The sequence below is a fragment of the Octopus sinensis genome, linkage group LG25 (genome assembly GCF_006345805.1).
Source record: "Octopus sinensis linkage group LG25, ASM634580v1, whole genome shotgun sequence".
NCBI classification, from domain to species: domain Eukaryota; kingdom Metazoa; phylum Mollusca; class Cephalopoda; order Octopoda; family Octopodidae; genus Octopus; species Octopus sinensis.
The window spans coordinates 9,074,044-9,098,800 of NC_043021.1; the positions used below are offsets into that span (position 1 = coordinate 9,074,044).

The 24,757-nt window shown below is 39.8% G+C and overlaps 1 protein-coding gene and 2 non-coding genes across 5 annotated transcripts in view; all 3 read right to left on the reverse strand.

The window, feature by feature from the left end:
* LOC115224499 overlaps positions 1 to 13,804 on the reverse strand; it is a 69,419-nt gene extending 55,615 nt beyond the window's left edge. For 2 of the 3 annotated variants that reach the window (XM_036513214.1, XM_029795408.2), the window contains exons 1-7: positions 13,674 to 13,804; positions 8,638 to 8,779; positions 7,373 to 7,489; positions 5,638 to 5,757; positions 3,825 to 3,946; positions 2,562 to 2,978; positions 984 to 1,030 (exon numbers count right to left, since the gene is read on the reverse strand). In XM_036513214.1, coding sequence (XP_036369107.1) covers positions 984 to 1,030; positions 2,562 to 2,978; positions 3,825 to 3,946; positions 5,638 to 5,757; positions 7,373 to 7,489; positions 8,638 to 8,765 — 951 coding nt within the window. In that variant the 5' untranslated portion in view covers positions 8,766 to 8,779; positions 13,674 to 13,804. Of the gene's footprint in view, positions 1 to 983; positions 1,031 to 2,561; positions 2,979 to 3,824; positions 3,947 to 5,637; positions 5,758 to 7,372; positions 7,490 to 8,637; positions 8,780 to 13,668 lie in introns of all 3 variants that reach the window. The other variant, XM_036513213.1, reaches the window with a different exon arrangement.
* A 5,900-nt stretch (positions 13,805 to 19,704) lies between these two features.
* Positions 19,705 to 19,777, reverse strand: Trnav-aac. Its single transcript has one exon. It is a non-coding gene; the product is annotated as a tRNA-Val (tRNA).
* A 3,818-nt stretch (positions 19,778 to 23,595) lies between these two features.
* Positions 23,596 to 23,668, reverse strand: Trnav-cac. Its single transcript has one exon. It is a non-coding gene; the product is annotated as a tRNA-Val (tRNA).
* Between the last annotated feature and the right edge of the window lie 1,089 nt (positions 23,669 to 24,757).

Below are 24,757 nucleotides of genomic sequence, written 5' to 3' on the forward strand. Positions count from 1 at the left end.
ATAATGGAATACAGAAACATGAAATACAGAAGCATTAACGGTGAAAACAACAACAAGTGTCTTACGACTGATAACAAGCAAACAAATTTTTTTCTGGCGCGAGGAAAGGAGCCTTATCGGCGATGCCTATAGCGGCGGACGAAAAACAACGATGTTAACACGACGCTGGTCAGAAGCTGAAAGGCAGATTTCAGCCAGCAGTCACGTGACAGAGAGAGAGAAAGAAAGAAAGAGAAGCAACGGAAGAGAGAGAGAGAGAGGAGAGAGAGAGAGGAGGGACAAACGCAACAAAGAGAGAGAAGAGAGAGAAGGAAGGAATCAGAGAGGAGAAGGGATGGGTGTCGAAGAGCGACCTGTGAGTGCAGAGCGAGACAAAGAAATAGGAGGGTAGTGGAAGATTAGACCAAAGAATCAGAGGAAGAGAAGAGAAAAAGAGGATGAGTAGAGAGAGAAGGGGACAGATCAAGTAAAAGTGAGAGAGAGAGAGAGACAAACAAAGAGTCGTACCAGTTATTAAGAATATGTGCTCACATTAATGTTAAGAGGGTACGTGGCGCCTGGAATATATGTTAAGGTATGTAGAAAAATACAACATGGACAAGAACGTATAACTCAAGAAGACGACACAATAAACACGGACAGGACATTCGAAACCCTCAATATATATATACACGACAGGCTTCTTTCAGTTTCTATCTACCAAATCCACTCACAAGGCTTTGGTCGGCCAGAGACTATAGTAGAAGACACTTGCCCAAGGTGCCACGCACTGGGACTGAACCCAGAACCATGTGGTTGGTAAGCAAGCTACTTTAGCCACCTTTAGTCGAACAAATCAACCCCATTCAACTAAAGATTCTTCAAGGCAGTGCCCCAGCATGACCACAGCTGCATGACTGACTGAAACAAGCAAAAATATTAAAAAAATAAACGGTACATAAAAAACAAAAGTGATGAAAAAGAACAAATTCCTGAATACTGACCTCAAGGCTGTTGTCAATTCTTGGGGTTGCGCTCAGAAAGTCAGTTTCTAGCAAATTAGAGAAATAGACAAAGATATTCAGTAATCATTATAGGGACTCCTTATCACCTCCAATCCAAAAAAAAAAAAAAAAGAAAAAAATTCTTTTAATTATAATTGGAACAAACTCAGAGAAAGGTTTATAAGAAATGTTACTGACCAATGAAAGTTCAAACACTCACATCTTTAGATGACCAGCACAATTCAAACAGTAGTTCCCAAACGTCTTCAGGCTGCTGCCCCCTTGACACCTAGGCCACATTCCTGGCGCCCCCTCCCCTGCCACAATTCTGCGTGGCACCTTGGGCAAGTGTATTCTACTATAGCCTTGTGAGTGGATTTGGTAGATGGAAATTGAAAGAAGCCCTTCATATGAGTGTGTGTATATATATATATATATATATATATATATATAATAAATATATATTTTACTCTGTTACTTGTTTCAGTCATTTGACTGTGGCCATGCTGGATCACTGCCTTTAGTCAAGCAAATCGACCACAGAACTCATTCTTTGTAAGCCTAGTACTTATTGTATCAGTCTCTTTTGCCGAATTGCTAAGCTATGGGGACATAAACACACCAGCATCGGTTGTCAAGTGATGTTGGAAACAAACATACACAAACATATACACATACATACATATATACGACAGGCTTCTTTCAGTTTCCATCTACCAAATCCACTCACAAGACTTTGGTCGACCCGAGGCTATAGTAGAAGACAATTGCCCAAGGTGCTACGCAGTGGGACTGAACCCGGGACCATATGGTTGGTAAACAAGCTACTTACCACATAGCCACTGCATGTATGTATGTTTGTGTGTCTGTGTTTGTCCCCCCCCAACATCGCTTGACAACCGATGCTGTATAGTGATTATCAAGCAGGGTCCATATGGCCCTTGGGGGGGTCTACATAAGATCTTGTCATTAATATTTATCTGCAATAAATTGGTTATACTTCTAACATACACAAAATATTAAAATTCCCCACCGGGATTGGACGCTAGTCTATCACGTATAAATTTCCCCACCAGGACTGGGAGCTGGCCAATCACATGTTAAGCAGATGTGATAAACACTAAACCATGGAACCACTATAGTTACATAATTAAAATCTCATGGCTACAAGATAATGCAGGATAAATTCAAAAATGTTAAAGGGTTAAGTTCATTCAATGCAGCAGCTGTGGGCTTGAAGGTACCTTATATATATACTCCATGAAATATCCCCACTCAACCAGGACATCTTGTCTTGCAAAGCCACATAGCAACCTCACTTGTGCCAGCGACACAAAAATAAGCATCCAGCTGTAGAAACTACATCAAAACAGACAGGAGCTCAACACTGCCCTCTTGACCCACTGAAACCTGTCAATCTCTCCAAACTATGCCAGCCTAGAATACGGACACTAAGTGAGGAAAGAAGGAACAGGAAGGGGAGAGAGAAAAAGATCAAGAAAGATAGATACATACACATACATAGACAGAGTGAGCAAGCAAGAGAAAGAGAGACGCGCATACACACACAAAACTTACTTGGTTTTCCAAGGTCAACACGTGGAAGCTTTGCACTTGCAGAACCCTTTAAAGACACCATAGATATCTCCCTGAGATTGTCTTCTATCAGATTTAGAATCGGTTGAGCTTCTTCAGGGTCTTCAAGTTCAAACTCACTGTCCAGCATCCGCAGATCCTCTTCCTTCAACTCAACAGGGGGCTGCTTGGAGCTGTCGCCCATACTTAACATGTGCATCTGAAGGAACGCCTGCGTCACATCCAAACGACCATTACCTGCGACGGACAGCTTCCTCTGGGCAGTGTCGACATTTCCCAAGGCATGGCGTCGGACTAACTCGATGTCAGACAATCTGGAAGACCGAGAGAGATTGGCCGTTTCTTTGGCAGAATCGACATTGGTTTGATTGAGAGGATTCAACAGAGATTCCATTCCACCTGCAGTAAAAAAAAAATCAAAGATTATGAAAAAGTGCATGTGTGTGTGTTGGGGTCGAGGTGGAATTTTATCATTTAGTGTCTGTTTTTCATGCTGGCAGGGTTTGACTGGAGATGGTAAGCCGGAGAACTGCACCAGGCTCCAGTCTGTTTTGGCTGGGTTTCTACCTGTGGATACCCTTCCTAATGCCTACCACTCCACAGTGTACTGGGTGCCTGTTATGTGACAAGTACGGTTTCCTGTTATGTGTCACAGCTGCCTGTTATGCGTCATGGTCACAAGAACGGGTGCCTGTCATGTGTCGCGGGGAACGGGTGCCTGTCATGTGTCGCGGGGAACGGGTGCCTGTCATGTGTCGCGGGGAACGGGTGCCTGCCATGTGTCGCGGGGAACGGGTGCCTGTCATGTGTCGCGGGGAACGGGTGCCTGTCATGTGTCGCGGGGAACGGGTGCCTGTCATGTGTCGCGGGGACGGGTGCCTGTCATGTGTCGCGGGGAACGGGTGCCTCTCATGTGTCGCGGGGAACGGGTGCTTCTCATGTGTCGCAGGCACGGGTGCCTGTTATGTATCATGGGCATGTACCTTAGGAATGAGAACCCAGGTTCGAAATTTCCCCAAGACACCTGATGAAGCCTGGAGGGTATATCAGCTGAAACGTTGTGCTAACAACAAACAAGATGAGGACAAATATCCATTGATTGTAAATAATGTACATAATTCCTCATCTCTTAAATATAGAACTGCATAAGTTACTATGCTTAACAAGGTTAATTCCATTTTTGGTTAAACACAGAAGATTGTCCTCCTTTATTACAAGAAATCAGAAAATGTGAAGGAAACTTACTCTGAAGGAATTCATCTGGAATAAGACCAAGAGATGAAGCATTTGAGAGAATAGAATTCTCAGAATAAGCAGATATATTGTAAGGTTCCACTGCTGGAAAATTTGGTATAATGGTAGCAGATCTGTTTTTAAAAAAATACAAAAAAGGTTTAATTTTTAGAAAGATTCTTTGCCATCATAAACAATAAATAAAATATAAATAATCAGTGCCACATAAAAAAAAAAAAAACACCCAGTCCATTCTGTAAGTTGGTTAGTATTAGGGAGGGCATCCAGATGTGAAACCCATGCCAAAATAGACAGTAACACCTGGTGCAGCCCTCTAGTTTGTCAGTTCCTGTCAAACCGTCCAACTCATGCCAGCATGGAAAACAGATGTTAGATGATGATGATGATGATGATGAAGGTGGTGGTGATTGCAATCACGAACATCTTGTCTGTTAGGCACATGGGATTGCTAGAAATCATTGTCTTAGAAAAGCACATCAATATGGGTTCGGGCGTGAGCGTTTCTATATGGTGTAGGCACAACTGCACTTTATGCGACACCAGCACAGGTCTCTTGTAAGCTAATCCTCTTCAGTGGTAGCAGCCTTATCAAAGAGGATTGACCTAGAGTCTTCACGACTCTAGGTCAATCCTTTGAAAGAAGCCCATCGTTTATATGTATATATCATCATTGTTTAACGTCCGTTCTCCATGCTAGCATGGGTTGGACGGTTCGACCGGGGATCTGGGAAGCCAGAAGGCTGCACCAGGCTCTGGTCTTATCTGGCAATGCTTCTACAGCTGGATGCCCTTCCTAACGCCAACCACTCCGTGAGTGTAGTGGGTGCTTTTTACGTGCCATATATATATATATATATATGTATGTGTGTGTATATGTTTGTTTGTCTGTGTTTGTCTCCCACCCCAACATCGCTTGACAACCGATGGTGGTGTTTTTACATTCCCATAACTTAGTGGTTCGGCAAAAGACACCGATACAATAAGTACTAGGCTTACAAAGAATAAGTCCTGGGGTCGATTTGCTCAACTAAAGGCGGTGCTCTAGCATGGCCGCAATCAAATGACAAACAAGTAAAAGGGAGTAAAAAGGGAGCAAATAAAGACATAATGCATATGGCAGTCTTAGATACATCATCATCACCTTCAACATTACAATTTAGTGTTCGTTTTCTATGCTAACAAGGATAAGATTGGTCGACTGGAGCTAGTAATCCGGAGAGCTGTACCGGGATCCAGTCTGCCTTAGCCGGGTTTCTACAGTTGGATGTCCTTCCTAACACCAACCATTCCACAGAGTATGTGTGTGTCTTGCATGCCATCAGCATAGGTGCTTTTTGTGTGTCAGGTGATGGTCAGGGCTGGAATTCTGATCATAATCCTGCTCAATTAAATCCGACCTGGAATTAAACAACAACAACAACAATCTACAATTTATACATGTTCCAATCATTGGATACAGTGGAGGCGCAATGGCCCAGTGTCTAGGGCAACGGACTCACGGTCGGAGGATCGCGGTTTCGATTCCCAGACTGGGCATTGTATGTGTTTATTGAGCGAAAACACCTAAAGCTCCACGAGGCTCCAGCAGGGGATGGTGGCGACCCCTGTTGTACTCTTTCACCACAACTTTCTCTCACTCTTTCTTCCTGTTTCTTGAGTAACGCTGCGATGGACTTGCGTTCCGTCCAGCTGGCGGTGGGGGACACATACGCCACAGAAACTGGGAAACCGGGCCCATGAGCCTGGCTAGGCTTGAAAAAGGGCACATAAATAAATAAATAAATAAATCATTGGATACACTCACTTGTCATCTGTCTTCTCTTTCTGGCTGACATTTCCTAAAGATGTCTTACCAACTTCCTTACTGACATTCCCCAGTGATGTCTTACCAAGCTTCTTGCCAGTTTTCCTGGGGATGAAACTCCTGTAATAAAAAGGAAAACAAATGGAAGTAAAATGACCGATGCCATAAATAGGGTTCCCTATCCAAGAACAGGTGAGAGATATCAGACTTTTTCTCAGAAAGTTGCATATCAGACCATCGTTCTATATCCCCAACCACCACCACCATCATCATCATCATCATCGTCGTCATCAAACATCCATGTTCCATACTGACACAGGTGGAACAAGTTGACAAGACCCGATGAGCACAAGGTTTGCATCATGTTCCAGTGTCTGTTTTCTTCTCTCGTCTTGGGACAGCATTCACCCGGGGTGGGTTGAGCTGGCTTCATTCATCCTCAATGCTGCATCTCTCACAAACGCCCCACCAGGCCTGGCGATTTGAGGCTAACGACCACGTGATCACCAACCACTCTTATTCCAGCGGCAAACGCCGTAGATATGGGGGCCTAGGTTGGGGTTCCAGATCAGCCTTGACTGACTGTCATCAGCCAGGTTTTTCGTTGTCCACCACATCGCTTTCGCCAACCCTGAAGTGCCTGTTTTGGGATGGTTTCTCTATGGCCAGATACCGTTTCTAATGCCAACCACTTTACCGTGTATACTGGGATCTTTCTGCAAGATTCCAAACTCTGATGGGGTAAATGCTAGGAGATAAGGGGCAGAAGATGGATGAAGTATGAGAGAAAGAGCCAGAATGAAACAAGGTCTCTTGGAGTAGGGGAACAACAGGATTACTCACATTTTAGAAGAGAGAGTGAGGGTAATGAGGCAGGAAGCCAGGTAGAAAAACATTTCATCTAATTAAACCAGGTAAGGCTGCATAGTTAGACTCATTCTGCAACCACAGGATTCTGACTGATCCCGTTGTGTAGCATCTTAAATAAATGGCTTTCATAAGAAACCTAAGCTCCATGCAGCTCTGGCTGAAGGAAATGGCGAATTTCTGCTGATTCTTTCGCCACAACTTTCTCTCAGACTTTCCTCCTGCATCTAGCAGCTCACCTGTGATAGACTGGCGTCCAATCCAGGTGGGGAACCTATACACCAATGAAACCGGGAAACCGGCCCTTTATGAGCCAGGCGTGGCACGAGAAGGAACAAACAACTTTTACAATACACTAAGTATTTCAACAATTTTTTTCATACAATCATCATCATCATCATTTAGCGTCCACTTTCCATGCTAGCATGAGTTGGACGGTTCAACTGGGGTCTGGGAAGCCAGAAGGCTGCACCAGGCCCAGTCTGATCTGGCAGTGTTTCTACGGCTGGATGCCCTTCCTAACGCCAACCACTCCGTGAGTGTAGTGGGTGCTTTTTACATGTCACCCGCACAGGTGCCAGATGGGGCTGGCAAACGGCCACGGACGGATGGTGCATTTTACGTGCCACCGGCACACGATATTTGATAATTAAAAAAAAGCCTTTTTAAAACACCGAATGGCAATGGTGGGGGGTCTGTGTAGGGTCCAGTGGAGTAAAATAGGAATCAAATGGGTCCATAGGCAGAAACATGGTCGAGAATCCCCGTGTTAGACTAAAAGCCTTCAAGGCAGTGCTCCAGCATGGCCACAGTTCAATGTCTAAAACAAGTAAAAAAAAAATTAAGTATGTTTAAAAACAAAATTTACCCAGGATGTTTGAATGTTGCATTTGTAGTTGTTGTTGTATTTTGTGTTTTTGTAGAAGATTCTGAATGTGGAGAAGATTTCGTGGCAGACGTACAAGATTGTGTTGTCACTTCCTTCCTAAAACAAAGAATTAGAAAAAGAAAAAAAATATATATATTTTCTTTGATAAAATTTTTTTTTGTGGTTTTTTTTTTTTCAAATCACTGTAGAAATGAACAAAATTTTAAAGATTACAAATTTTCAGCTATTACTCTCGTTGATGGTCTAAATAATTGAGACAGATATATACAAGAGGGTGCTGGTTTTAAGGGTATTGTGAAAGGCCTGGTTGGAGATCCAACCTTCTGAATTCTTTTACAGGGCTTAGAAAAACTGAAGGACCGCTGCAATAAGTGTGAATCAGAGAGGAGGAATATGATGGATAAAACCATAATTAACTGATCCTCCTGTATTTTCTTTTGCCCAAAGCCAGGAACTTTTCAGCACCCCTTCATAAACTGGTTTCAAATTTTGGCACAAGGCCAGCAACTTTGGAGGATGGGCAAGTCAATTACATCAACCCCAGTACATTTCGTAAATTTGACGGATATTTGTCCTGATCTTGTTTGTTGTTAGCACAACGTTTCAGCTGAGATACTCTCCAGCTGTCATCAGGTGTCTTGGGGAAATTTCGAACCTGGATTCTCATTCCTAAGGTATTTTTCCATATTATTATTATTATTATTATTATTCAGGTCACTGCCTGGAATTAAACTCAGAATCTTGGGGCTAGTAGCCCGCACTCTTAACCACTATGACATATGACGTGGCGTAGGGGTTAAGAGCGTGGGCTACTAACCCCAAGATTCCAAGTTCGATTCCAGGCAGTGACCTGAATAATAATAATAATAATAATAACAGTGAAAAATACCTTAGGAATGAGAACCCAGGTTCAAAATTTCCCCCAAGACACCTGATGAAGGCTGGAGAGTATATCAGCTGAAACGTTGTGCTAACCACAAACAAGATGAGGACAAATATCCGTCAAATGTAAATAATGCACATAATTCCTCATCTCTTAAATATAGAACTGTATTATTGACCCCAGTGTTCAACTGTTCCTTATTTTATTGACCCTGAAAGGATGAAAGGCAAAGTCGACCTTGGCAGAAAATGAACCCAGAACAAAGGCAGACGAAATGCTGCTAAACATTTTGCCCAGCACACTAACAATTTTGTCATATTGAAATTTCAAGTGTATGGAGAAATGAAAAGGAAATACTTACTTTGCAGTTGATGTAGCAAGAGGAATCGGTGAACTACAGATGGTCTCATCATTAAAAGAACCAGTTCGAAATATTTTCTCTTTCACTAAACTTCCAGCAGTTGGTGATTGAGATACATTTCCAGCCATGCTGGCGGCACCATCTTTGGAAACAAGAAAAATAACATTAAATGTTAGTTAGTTAGTTAAATTTGGCTCAAAAGCAAATAGCAAGGCCATGTAGGGGGACATGGAGTTAAGTACAGGGTGGTGTTCATGTAAAGAGTTCAGGCCACTTGAGGTCAAGGGAGGCTTTGAACAAAGCGGTCGTCGGCATCTTCACCATCTCGTCTGAGTTGAGTATAAATAACATTATATTTTTTTCAGATCATCGACTGCACCTCCGCACTCTCTCTTTTACTCTTTTACTTGTTTCAGTCATTTGGCTGTGGCCATGCTGGAGCACCGCCTTTTAGTCGGGCAAATCGACCCCGGGACTTATTCTTTGTAAGCCCAGTACTTATTCTATCGGTCTCTTTTGCCGAACCGCTAAGTTACGGGGACGTAAACACACCAGCATCGGTTGTCAAGCAATGCTAGAGGGACAAACACAGACACACAAACACATATATATGACGGGTTTCTTTCAGTTTCTGTCTACCAAATCCACTCACAAGGCATTGGTCGGCCCGGGGCTAGAAGACACTTGCCCAAGATGCCACGCAGTGGGACTGAACCCCACCTTGCAAATGTGTGTTGCTCTCAGTGTCTGTATGTATATACATGTATGCATATGCTCCAATCTGTGTATACTATATGTTTATATGCATGTGTGTATAAGTTTGTATTTATTAAATATATATATATATATATACGACGGGCTTCTTTCAGTTTCCATCTACCAAATCCACTCACAAGGCTTTGGTCGGCCCGAGGCTATAGTAGCAGACACTTGCCCAAGGTGCCACGCAGTGGGACTGAATCTGGAACCATGTGGTTGGTAAGCAAGCTACTTACCACACAGCCACTCCTACGCCTTGAGACAGTTTTAGAATATTTACACAACTTTTTTCATCAACTTGGTCTTCGATTATCAGATGTCTTATTTTTGGTTTATGTGTATGGTGGGCAAGAAATAGGATCCAGCTACCTTTTAATTTTGTAAGTTGTCTTATTCTTAACTGCTTGTGATGTCCAATAAAGGGTATAAGCAAGTTACAATAGTGGAGTAGAGTCTTTAAACCCAAACTGTAGCAGGTTAGGGCGGAGCAGTGTAACCTGATGATTGAAAAGTCTATCCCTATAAATTTCATTAAAAAAAAAAAACCACTATCTATAGAATGAGGTTAAATGATAAAACTAATTTAGAATTTACTAAATAATAATAATAATATCAAAAAATACATTAGGAATAAGAACCCAGGTTCGAAATTTCCCCCCAAGACACCTGATGAAGGCTGGAGGGTATAACTGTCGAAAAATTGTGTTAACAACAAACAAGATGAGGACAAATAGCCGTCAAATGTAAATAATGTGTGTCTGTGTTTGTCCCCCATCCCACCCTCAACATCGCTTGACAACCGAAGTTGGTGTGTTTACGTCCCAGTAACATAGCGGTTCGGCAAAAGGAGAACGATAGAATAAGTACTAGGCTTACAAAGAATAAGTCCTGGGGTCGATTTGCTCGACTAAAGGCGGTGCTCCAGCATGGCAGCAGTCAAATGACTGAAACAAGTAAAAAAGAGTAAAACAGAATATCTTCCACTGAAAACTTCCTTCATTGAAAGGTCTTCAATCCGATTTAAGATTTATGGGAGGGAGGTTAAAAATTTTCCTTTTTTTCATCATCGTAGGACTTCCCGTGTCTAAAACGCAAATTTGCAGACGTTTTCAGAAAATTCCAAAATATAAACAAAAGTTATGAGGGGGTTATAGGCGAAAGTAAAGGATACGCACGCCCGGTGTTTAGGGTCAGGTTAGGGTTTTTGTTACGCCGAAAACAGGTGGTGCGCGTATTCTTTACCTCTGCCTGGGTTATATGGGGTGATGAAACCAGAATTTCACCGAATTTATCACCGAAAAAGCCTAATTTAAAGAATTTTGTTTTCATTTATTTGTTTTTAAGATAGCTATTATTCAACATGTCTCGCCGTCCATTACATGTTCATATCGTAATGATGAAAATGCTAAAGTTTTAGGCTCAGGAGTGGCTGTGTGGTAAGTAGCTTGCTTACCAACCACATGGTTCCGGGTTCAGTCCCACTACGTGGCACTTTGGGCAAGTGTGTTCTACTATAGCCTCGGGCCGACCAAAGCCTTGTGAGTGGATTTGGTAGACGGAAACTGAAAGAAGCCTGTCGAGTATGTGTATATATATACGTGTGTGTTTATCCTCCCAAAATCGCTTGACAACCGATGCTGGTGTGTTCATGTCCCCGTAACTTAGCGGTTCGGCAACAGAGACCGATAGAATAAGTACTGGGCTTACAAAGAATAAGTCCTGGGGGCGATTTGCTCGACTAAAGGCGGTGCTCCAGCATGGCCGCAGTCAAATGACTGAAACAAGTAAAAGAGTAAGAGTAAAGCGACTCCGCAACCATTAGTTATTCTAACCCCTCTGCTAGAACGCGATATAGTTAAATGGTCGTCTTTACACACTCAAACATAAAAGATGTAGGCCTCCTATCTGTCTAGATTGATAATAGCTCCAAATAAGAACGGACTTCGTCTGCGACGACCCTCCTAACCCATACAAGCATGGAAGAGTGGTTGTAAAGTGATGATGATGTTGGTCAAGCAATCATGTTTTAATAGACGTTGATAAAAGAGATACATTATGCTTCTTAAATGTTATTTACGACTTAATTCTGTGCTATATAGAATAGAATTAAAGTTGTAAAAATTAAAAATTAACTTTATTTCGCCCTGACTGTAATTCACAGCTGACATCCGCCCTGAGCTTTTTATTATTGTCCTGATACGACGAAGACAGTTATTGTCGAGTTTACGGTGCCTTAGGAGGACAATATGAGAATAGAGACATGATAGGCGCAGGAGTGGCTGTGTGGTAAGTAACTTGCTTACCAACCACATGGTTCCGGGTTCAGTCCCACTGCGTGGCACCTTGGGCAAGTGTCTTCTACTATAGCCTCGGGCCGACCAATGCCTTGTGAGTGGATTTGGTAGACGGAAACTGAAAGAAGCCCGTCGTATATATGTATATATATATGTATGTATGTGTATGTCTGTGTTTGTCCCCCTAGCATTGCTTGACAACCGATGCTGGTGTGTTTACGTCCCCGTCACTTAGCGGTTCGGCAAAAAGAGACCGATAGAATAAGTACTGGGCTTACAAAAGAATAAGTCCCGGGGTCGATTTGCTCGACTAAAGGCGGTGCTCCAGCATGGCCGCAGTCAAATGACTGAAACAAGTAAAAGAGTAAAAAGAGATAGGAATAGCTTAAAATATAAAAAGAACTTCAGAATTCATGTCTGACGCGAGATAATGGCAATGTACTGTGATTCCACTAGACGTAGAATGCCTCCATGGCTGGCAGAAGACTTCGGAAGTACAGCAAAGCAATGATAAGTGTGTGTGAGACGGAGAAGATAAAAATACTTCATCAGAGACATGAGAGAAAGACCTAAGATGAGAACAAAAAAAAACGAAAAACCAAATCTTCGATGAATTGTAAAACAAACTAGGAAACTTGTAGTGGGCTGGAGGGAAATCATATATATATTTTAAGCGGTCTTGGGCCAACAGGTTTTTTTGGGGATCTGACCATACGCCATAAAGCTAAACCCTTGATGGACGGGATACCTAAAGTAATCCCATAAACCGGCGTCACAACCTGGGGACCTTGAAGACTGCTTAAATGCAAGAAAGTATACTAGTCCCTTAATATTTGATATTCAATATTTCATCTATTCAATAAGACAATCAATACTTCATTTCATTTTACTATATAAACTATATATACTACATATTCTATATTAATATTATAAGAATATAAATAACAGAGTTGGAATTCCTTTGAATAATACATATATATTATGAGGGGTCATAGGCGAAAGTAAAGAATACGCAATATCCCTCTGTGTTTAGCCCCTTGTGGGTAGTAAAGAAATATATAAATATGTATATATATATAATACTTAATAATTAGGGTTCAGCAAAGATTTGCTTTACCACATACCGAAGTTTAGAAATAGCAGCCAAAACCTTAGCTATTTCTTCTATTTTAAAAAGGGACTCCCAGAGAAACCAAAATACTTGAAGACAATCCACACAGGCAGAGAGGAAAGCAACGAAAATCAATCAATAACTGGTCATCCATATATAAATATATATATATATATATATAATTATAATTAAGGGTTAATTGCAACAAGTTGCTCAAAACCACATACCGAAAATATTAGAAATAACCCTTAATTATAATTATTATAAACCTTACCAAAATATGGTCTTTTCCATACCGATAAATCTACTAGGTGAAATTTATTAATTTTATTAAATTAATTATATTCCACCCTTTATTGCATATATATATATATAGTAATTAAGGTTTAGCAACGATTTGCCTCACCACACACTGAATTTAGAAATAGCAGTCAAAGAGTTATGGCTTTGACTGCTATTTCTAAATTCGGTGTGTGGTGAGGCAAATCGTTGCTAAACCCTTAATTACTTAGTATTACTTAAACCTTCCTCGAATGGGGCTTTTACATGCCGAAATCTACTTGGTGAAATTAATGATTATTCCAAATTAATTAATTTCACCCTATATTATTATTGATATATATATATATATTTGCCTCGTTTTCTTTTTCCTTTCTTTCTTCAAATTAACACTTCTTAAACCTTAGTTCCCGATGAGCCATAAACGAAACAGAATATATATATCTTATCCGATTAAGGATATGATAGACAGATGATGGATGGATATTCGAGTTTATGAAAACAAACAGTAAATATTGTAACAATGTCACGAAGATATTATATAAATAAATAAAAGAGGGGACAAAAAAACGTTGATTTATACTTAACCTCACCAGTAATTATGTTGCTCAGTGTCCTGTTTGTTGTTGTTGTTGTTGTCTTCGATAACGAAGCTAATTAAGGACTTAATTAATCCAACAAATTTTGAAAGATTTGAAAATTCCGCGCTTTAAAAAAAGCAACTGACTACAATTGCGAGGTTAATGGCAGCGAAGACTCTGATTGGTTGATATTGTTTAAGAGTGTTGACTCATTTTATGTATGTATACAATACACACACACACAGACACACATATACACACACATACACACAAGTACACACACACAGACACACAAGTACACACACACACAGACACACAAACACAAGTACACACACACACAGACACACATACACAAGTACACACACACACAGACACACATACACACAAGTACACACAGACACACATACACACAAGTACACACACACACAGACACACAAGTACACACAAGTACATACAAGTACACACACACACACACACACACACACACACACACACAACACACACACACACACACACACAGACACACATACACACAAGTACACACAAGTACACAGACACACAGACACACAAACACAGACACACAAACACAAGCACACACACACACAGATTGCTTCTGCTGAATATTAATAAATATCTATATATTATATTCACACAATATACACACCCACATGACGTTCCTATATATATTAATCTGCCGTTCTTTCCTGTTAGTTTGTATGGTAACATTCAGAGAGTGATTAGCGAAAATAAATTTGACATTTACTAAGGAACTTCCTTAGCCTAGTTAAGTTTTTGCTGAGTCTCGAAGGACAAGGGAGGTTTTTCTTTCTTTCTTCCTTTATTTATTTTTTTTTTTTGTTTATTTATTTAGTGACCAGATGTGGGTTTGGGACACAGTGCCATTCTTTTTCTTTTTTTCTACTCTAGGCACAAGGCCTGAAATTTTGGGGGAGGGCGATAGTCGATTATATCGACCCCAGTACGCAATTAGTACTTAATTTATCGACCCCGAAAGGACGAAAGGCAAAGTACGACCTCGGCAGAATTTGAACTCAGAACTTAAAGACAGACGAAATACCTATTTCTTTACTACCCACAAGGGGCTAAACACAGAGAGGACAAACAAGGACAGACAAACGGATTAAGTCGATTATATCGACCCCAGTGCGTAACTGGTACTTATTTAATCGACCCCGAAAGGACGAAAGGCAAAGTACGACCTCGGCGGAATTTGAACTCAGAACGTAAAGATGGACGAAATACCGCAAAGCATTTCGCCCGGCTTGCTAACGTTTCTGCCAGCTCGCCGCTGGAATCGATACCTTTCTAACATTTCGCCAATCCACTCTGACTGGTACTTACTTATCGACCCCGAAAGGATGAAATGTGAAGTTGACATAGGCATGATTTGAACTTAGAATGCAGAGAGACGCAACTCATTTTATCCGATGCTGTTAGGACACTGCCAAGTCGATCAGACACACACACACACACCACACACACACACACACACACAACACAAGTACACACACACACACACACAGACACACATACACACAAGTACACACAAGTACACAGACACACAGACACACAAACACAGACACACAAACACAAGCACACACACACACAGATTGCTTCTGCTGAATATTAATAAATATCTATATATTATATTCACACAATATACACACCCACATGACGTTCCTATATATATTAATCTGCCGTTCTTTCCTGTTAGTTTGTATGGTAACATTCAGAGAGTGATTAGCGAAAATAAATTTGACATTTACTAGGAACTTCCTTAGCCTAGTTAAGTTTGTGCTGAGTCTCGAAGGACAAGGGAGGTTTTTCTTTCTTTCTTCCTTTATTTATTTTTTTTTTGTTTATTTATTTAGTGACCAGATGTGGGTTTGGGACACAGTGCCATTCTTTTTCTTTTTTTCTACTCTAGGCACAAGGCCTGAAATTTTGGGGGAGGGCGATAGTCGATTATATCGACCCCAGTACGCAATTAGTACTTAATTTATCGACCCCGAAAGGACGAAAGGCAAAGTACGACCTCGGCAGAATTTGAACTCAGAACTTAAAGACAGACGAAATACCTATTTCTTTACTACCCACAAGGGGCTAAACACAGAGAGGACAAACAAGGACAGACAAACGGATTAAGTCGATTATATCGACCCCAGTGCGTAACTGGTACTTATTTAATCGACCCCGAAAGGACGAAAGGCAAAGTACGACCTCGGCGGAATTTGAACTCAGAACGTAAAGATGGACGAAATACCGCAAAGCATTTCGCCCGGCTTGCTAACGTTTCTGCCAGCTCGCCGCTGGAATCGATACCTTTCTAACATTTCGCCAATCCACTCTGACTGGTACTTACTTATCGACCCCGAAAGGATGAAATGTGAAGTTGACATAGGCATGATTTGAACTTAGAATGCAGAGAGACGCAACTCATTTTATCCGATGCTGTTAGGACACTGCCAAGTCGATCAGACACACACACACACACACGTAATATATAATGTACTGTTCCGTTATAGGTGGGATCAACAAAAAAGTTCTTCGTCCACTGAGAGATAAATATCATGTCATGCACGTAGAATTTAAATTCGAGCAACTATTAGTTTCATGCTCTGAAAACAAGATAATCTGACAAGCTTGTAAGTGAAGAGCGACCGACTCTTAACCAATGTTCGGGCTTAGAAGGTTCTATATAGACGAAGAGCCATAGGTAACTCTCACTCTCTTTCGCTCTTTCTTTCTTTCTCTCTCCCTCTCTCTCTTTCACTCCTTCTTTTGTGCCAACGCACGAAATTCTCTAATCTCTGTTAGCAGGTGAAATACATATTCACAGAATCATTATAACCATTCGCGCGCGTGCGTACATGCGTACGTTCGTGTGTGCAGCTCTCTTCCTTACCTTCTCTCGTCGTCTCCTTCCATAGCCTCTCTTTTCGTCCGTACATGGAGCTTCATTCTGAGGAAACCCGCCCCCCGAACGTCTGCTAAGTCAGCTATTTCAGTCCCCTTTGTTTCCTAGTACTTCCACATAAGCGACTTAAGTTTGTATCAACTGATGGGAGGGATGTTTGAATCCACACCTTTAAAAGTGGGGAAAACTAGTTGAATATTCCATTAAAAATAGCAACCCAATATCCATACCTTATTCTATGAGACAGAGGGATGTTGGGAATCATACGCTACTGTAGCGGATAGCTACTTAGTGGTAATGAATTTCATTTACACTGACAATTTATGAATATCTATTGCGAACTAATGAGAAACGACAGGCCTTATATCCAAGCTATAAATTTTCGTCTGTGCTAGGGATCTATAAAAGGCGGGTTCGGCTGATATATTGGTTAAGGAGTCAGAGAATACAGGAATGTTCAGTGAATAATCGACGGGGCCCGGAACAAGTTTTGTTCCACCTTGCGAAAATTCTTCAATCGGCCTTTTGTATCTGTCTTTTTGCTTGCTGGCTATTTTAATAGGTCTGTGTGGTTAGTACATCAAACAAGAAGCCATTTTTGACGGCGAAGCTTCGTAGTAAACATTTACTATTAATAGTGGTTTTACATTTTGGAACAAAGCCAGGAATTTCGGGGGAGGGAATAAGTCGGTTACATTGACCCCAGTGCTCAACTGGTGATATTTTATCGACCACGAAAAGATGAAAGGCAAAGTAGACCTCGGTGGAATTTGAACTCAGAACACGAAGGCGGACAAAATGCCGCTGAGCATTTCGCTCGACGTGCTAACGATTCTGCCAGCTCGCTGCTTTACATTCACTATATTCGAAATCAAGGAAGTTGCTTGAAATTACTTTTGAACATCCGAATAAAGTTTTCATTGTAATGAAAGTCTCAGAATTTTTATTTTATTTCTCCGGCAAAATACACTCTGTATTTATCATTTGGCATCCTTCTGTATTCACACTGTCTCCTCGACATGACAGCGAGCATTAACTTTTGAATAATTATGACTTGACTATCATATTCAGAACATAGCTTCAGCCCAGCTTCAATTGATCACTGGTCAATGGTCCTAAACCTCTTAAATGATTTATTTAAACGGCCTTTAAATCACAAACAGCAATATAAAAGTTTGTTATGATTTCGAGTCATTTTTTAACATTTCTGAACATCCGCCATGAATTTTATTCCGAAATTCAAATGAAACCAAAAAATTAAGAGTTAAATTTTTGTTTCAACACTGAGTTTATAGTCACGTTGGGGCAAAAAATGAAATTCAGCACATTCCGTCCTTCCATCTTCCCCACCTACTATTCGTGGGAGGGTCGTGGGAGTAAAGTTCTCAGGCACCTCAACAAGCAGACGAGCAATTGTTCAAGTCTAACACTCGCTAAATGTGATCCGACAACAGGTACAATTTTTTCGAGAAACCCAGACGAAAAAAGTGGATATGTCATCCATGCCCTGCTATGCGATTTGCACTTCACGGGAAACAAATTTTAAAGCATGGGAAATGTCGCTTTGGTCGAGAAATCTTTCAATCGTTTGTCTTGCTTTCTTAATGTCGGACACTGTTCCTTGTGAAATCTTTGATGCCTTTTCACCATAATCCAGACAGTAAAATCTCACTTTTCTGTTCTTTTGTCAATGGTGTTCGGTTTCCTATTACAGACATGCTAACGAACGGCAATATACTCGATCACTCGTATCAGATATGTTGCCAGAACAAAGTCATAGAAAAAAATGGAAGAACCAATGCTTTTCCCGTGATTTTAGGTCTTTTAGTATGTCAATCATTTTTATGTTAAACTAGCAGTATCGCCCGGCGTTGCTCGGGTTTGTAAGGGAAATAACTATATAAGCATTTTTAGAGAGTTACAGCCAAAAAATAATTTTAAAATGCATTAAAAATGGGAAAAAATGACGGTAATTTTTTTTTAAATCGTTGACTCATCGTAGACATTTTTAGAGAGTTACTTCCTTTATATAATAGCGAAAAAATGCATTAAAATAGAAAAAAAATGATGGTAAATTATTTTTAAAATTGTAGACTCATCGTAGACGCGCGCTAATACCCAGAAGGGCTCGATATGAATCACGACTATAAGATACCCGGTTTTGGTTAAACTGCACCGAAAAATGTGGGAGTAGTTAGGAATCTAAATCGTAGGAGACAGACACACAACTTGACTTTTATATATAAAGATTATTTTAACACTGTTTAAAGCGACCGATTGAAATCAAACTAACTCACCAACTTACACGTAACTACTTTTGATAACAGTAAATAAAAGACAAGACCATGGCGTAAATGTCGATCAGTAACACGTCTTGGAATGTACCGTTTTTACATGTCCTGTACCTTTTGTGAGTTAAAATCACATTTATCAGCGTCAAACGCCATTCTTTGAGTCAAATTAGCGGCAGTCTATATATTCACTTTTAATCTTATAATAATTCTGCTTGTCCTAACCCCAGGACATATTTTTTAAGCCTAGTACTTATTCTGTCAGTAACTTTTGCCGAATTGCTAAGTTACGAGACGTAAACACACCAACCCCGGTTGTCAAGCGGTGTTGGGGGCGGGCAGACAAACACAGACACAAAGACACACACACACATTGATACATACATATACGGCGGGCTTCTTTCAGTTTCCGTCTACCAAATCCACTTACAAGGCTTTGGTCAGCCCGTCGCTATAGTAGAAGACACTTGCCCAAGGTGCCATGCAGTGGGACTGAACCCGGGACCATGTGATTAGGAAATAAACTTCTTACCACACAGCAACCCCTGTGCCTACAGAGAAAAAAAAGCCCTACAGAGAAACAAAATGAACAATGAGAAAATGAATTGTAATTTCAACTGTTTAAAGCAGAAATCCGGAAAATTTTTCGAGAAAGACAAAAATAGTTACAGAATGGGGTGCAAAGGTCCAGGATCTTATTGAAACACTAACGCCCTGACCTAAAACATAAAGAGAAGGAAGAAATACTGCAAGGAATTTTGACTGAATTTCTAACGATTCTGCCAAACCACTACCGTTAAGTAAAAAAATACATAGGTTCCAGCGAGTTTCGAACTCGCGACCTTCTGCGTGTTAAGCAGATGTGATAACCACTACACCATGGAACCACTCGATATATAAAGGGTCTAAGTTATATATTTATAGAAAAAAATTACGGGTGATAAGGACTAATTCATAGAAATGTTTGTTTTGTTTTAATTAACTATGCTAATTGTGAATCGTTTCTAGTGCAACACGGTAAAACGAGAGTAACAGTGGTATAGTTTCGGTTTCAGTATCGCAGTCACTTCAACTAGTAGTAATATCGCTTATTCCCGTATCATCCCCGAGCAGATTTATGATTAAATGAATTCCAGCCGAAACAATTCCCTCGTTTTTCTCAGCTAATAATAATAATAATAATGATAATAATAATAATAAATGTTTTAAAGGAAATTTGGGTAAAAGTAGAGGAAAAGCGGCGTATTTAAAAATGCGAACAGCGGTAATAGGGAAAGCAAAAAGCCTTTCCTGAATTAGTGAAACGAATTAATGTTTCGAAATAAACCATTATTTTGTATTTCATTTTCAATCAGTATTCAGAATTTTATGCTTCAGACATCGAAGAATCTGACAACGCTAACAGAAAAATAAATGTTTGTAATGTTTCCCATCTTTTTTCCAGGTTTTTGTTATTAACATATAACACTTGATTTCGAAAATAAAAATTCTTCTTTACAGAAAGTGTTGCATATTGTACGAGAGGAAAAAATACCAATGTGTCACATTTATGTAGCTTTTTATCATTCTCGTAACCTACATTCCGAATTTCTGTAGCTCTTTATCATTCTCGTAAACTATATTCCGAATTTCTTGAATTTTAACACGCTTTAATTTATTTATTTATTCGTTTCAGTAATTTGGCACAGCCACGTCCGATTTTAGCCTTTCCTAATTATAATTTCTATATACTCATATCGTGTTACTGCAAATTTCATATCTCTCGCGGGTCAAATGATCTCATAGTAATTCTTACCGTGTTTAACTTCATGTCAGACCTCACCAAGCAGAACTATGAATAGAAAATATTCTACCTTTCCTAGGATTACACTATCCAAGGTGTCTGTCCGTTAATAAAGCGTATTATTGGATAGAGGTTTGGCTGCCCTTTCGAGAAGATCGAGCGACAACGATCTTGTCGCTTTTGTTGGTTGGGTTTACTGGACTACTGTTTTTTTTTACTCTTTTACTTGTTTCAGTCATTTGACTGCGGCCATGCTGGAGCACCGCTTTTTTAGTCAAGCAAATCGACCCCGGGACTTATTCTTTGTAAGCCCAGTACTTATTCTATCGGTCTCTTTTGCCGAACCGCTAAGTAACGGGGACGTAAACACACCAGCATCGGTTGTCAAGCAATGCTAGGGGGACAAACACAGACACACAAACACATACACACACACACACATATATATATATATACATATATACGACAGGCTTCTTTCAGTTTCCGTCTACCAAATCCACTCACAAGGCATTGGTCGGCCCGGAGCTATAGCAGAAGACACTTGCCCAAGATGCCACGCAGTGGGACTGAACCCGGAACCATGTCGTTGGTTAGCAAGCTACTTACCACACAGCCACTCGGGCATTGTTTTAATACCTCGTTTAAACGCAGATTTTTTTTTTATCTAATTTACCTCGGCAAAAAACTGTAAGGTTTTGACATCGAAGGTTATTATTCTGGAAAAAATAATACAAAAGTTAATCTGAGAACAAATCAAAAATGAATAAGTTATGGAAACTGGCAAAATTTATTTTAAAACATTGAAATTTATATTTTCTAATTTATATATGAGGGGGTGTTGAAAAGTTCCTGGTTTCGGGTAAAAGAAAATACAGGAGCATCAGTTAATTATGGTTTTATTCAACGTATTCCCTTCTCAGATTCATACACCTATTGCAGTGGTCCTTCTGTTTTTCTAAGCCCTGTAAAATAACTCGGAAGGTTGAGCCTCCATCCAGACCTTTCGCGACACCCTTAAAACCAGCAACTTTTCAGCTCTCCTTCGTTTTAGCAGAATTGTAATTTGAGATATCTAAATCTTAAATTTGAAAACTATTTGTTAAAAAATCATTTTGATGGGGTTTCTCCAAGAAAGCTTCCGGACGTTTGAAGAAATCAGGCCGTCCTACCCTTGTCGGGACATAGATAACACCATTTTCGCTATCGTTCTCATCCCGGACAATCAATTTGCCGTACGGGTCCAAGAATATTGTCTGTATCTAAAACTCTAAGGATTTCCGAAATAGCAATAGCACGTCGTCGTCCGACCCCGACTGACCACGAGATGAGTGCACCTCCTATTCGTTGAAAATGGGGGTTGGGGAATGCGTATATGTACTCCAGAGAACCTGATCTCGCAAACGGCTTTTACTTGCGTTCGCTGAGCAAGCTGATCGCATCCTGCGTATATTTATATGCTTCAGCTTAAGGTCAGCCGTGTCACTCGGAGAGAAAAAAAATGGGGAACGCACCTTGGTCCCGAGAAAATCTGTTGGCTCAAGGTACCAGCAACTCGGGCAGTCGCCTGGGGCGTCATGTGCTAGTGGGTGCCAAAGAGGGCGTGGCAAAGACAACGAAATTTCTACGACCGTCAGCTTGTACACGCCGAAGTCCAATTTGTCCGGGGTGCCAGCAACTCTAGAGCCTGACCCTGGATACAGAATGTAGATAGCAGAAACAGATGTTGCAAAGCAAGCTGTTTGATGTCCTGACAATTTCACTGATTTACGGCAGGTCGAGATTTGTACTTTATCATCCGCGTGAGGTAGAAAAGTAAAGGTAACCTCGACGGGGTTTGAACCCAAAACGAAGAGCAGAGACAGATAACGCAAGTTAGCCGATGGTCAAGCTTCTCTATATAATGGCAGTAGAAGAGATTTATCAAAGCCAATGTTTCTCTCATGTATAGAAGCGTAGTGAGGACAATACACTGAGGTGGCTTTCAACAGCATCCATGATATAAAGGAAAGGAAAATATGCTAAGAGTTGAAACGAATGAAAACATAACTAGGAGGGTAACAAATTAAAGCAAAAGAAAGAAGCCATGATGTTTTGATAATGATTGAACCTGTAATACTCTTTGTGGGAGGCAAGCGTGTTAACCATTACACAACGTAACATCTGGAAAAAAATTTAAATTATAAATATTTAAATATAAACTGCAAGCATAAGTTATATATTTTTATTTTTAGGGATAAAACGTAAATAAATGGTGGTAATACGAGAAAGTAAATTTAGTTGTTTAATAGTTCAGTCATTTAGAAGTAATTACAGATATAAATAAACATAATGCGTAGTCAGTCATTCAGCAACACTTCTGCATTTTATCTATAGCAGAAAAAACACTTGATCTATGAATCATAATCGATATTTGAAAACCATCGCTATAATATTTTTTACTGTTGTTGTTATTTTATAAATACACGAAGTTATTATACAATGCATATTTATTTTGCTAAATATTTATTTGATTTTATACTTGTGTATATTCGTGCGTGCGTGTGTGAGCGTATGAGAGAGAGAGAAGGGAGAGAGAGAGAAAGAGGAAGTGAAAGACAGATGTGTGTTTATACGCACGAACTGAAAACGAAAGTGAAACTAGGCTGACTACTTTCAAAACAAAGAACGTAGCTGTATTTGTGTGAGAGCGAAAGAAAGGGAGATAGAGCGTTGATGGGTACATGCGTAACAGAACGATCTTCAATACAGATGTAAATAAATCTACGCCATCTATAGTAGTTCACTTTATGAGGCTGTGGTTTTTATTCATTTCGAAATTGTGTTAACCAAATGAACGAATTAATATACTTGCCCTTATTGAGGTGACACTCGTTAGCAATTAAATCTGGGTGAAAATATATAGAATGTGAAAAAATTGGCACCAGGTTCCGACGAGGATCGAACTCGCGACAGTCTGTGTGTGAAACAGATGTGATAACCACTACACCACGGAACCTTATGAAGGGGCAAACCGAGATTTTAAGTATTTAAATGTAAACCAGAGAAAGCATTTTTACCCCTTGTTTTCAAGATTGAGCTATAAAAACATTGATTGAGACAATATCAGAAATGCCAGAATGGAAGGGTTTCATATATGCAATGAAATGAACCTGGAACCCTTGATCAAATGGAATTATCGAAGCAGTTTCTGAAGCATCTTCCACTGGGGATGTTTAAATTATTTTTTAAAAGTCAAATTAGCAGTGGAGATAATTCTTCAGAAATTAGTTAACCAAAACTTTCGGTTATAAAAAACAAGATAGACTGGAATGATTTTGGTCTTTAAAACCAATTAGTAAAAAAAAGGGAAATGGACATGTTCCGACCTTATTAAGCCTTCTCAGCAAAGAGTATCCAGTTTCATCAGGTGGATAAAACTGAAAGCAATAAGGATGTACATGCGAATGAGTATCTGTATGTGTATATATGCTTGTTTGTATGCATGTATGTATATGTGTGTGTGTGTGTGTACGTATATATATGTGTGTGTGTACGTATATATATATATAGAGAGAGAGATATAGATATAGCGATAGATAGAGTGATTGATAGATAGATAGATAGACAGACAGACAGACAGACAGATATATACATACTATATAGATATATGCCCACATACATATAAACATATTTACATATATATATGCATATGTATGATCTTTAAATGTGTATATGTATATACATACATACATGCATATATATATATATATATATACATGCACATATATATATGCATATATATATATGCATATGCAAGAATATATGAGAATGAGTATGCATATATATGCATACATACACACCGTATTTTAACGTGTATAAGGGACCCTGTCTTGTCAAAAATTAGGTTTAAAAAATATGGGAGTTTCTTATACACGGATACTATTATAATCCTTTACAAAAACATTTTTTCCAAATTTTAAGCCCCCAAAATTAGGGGGTTCCTTATACACATTAAAATACCGTACATACGCGTGTGTGTGTGAATCTATATTGTTATGATTTTATGGGAGTCACCAAAATTGCTTGATTTTTTTAAAAATATATT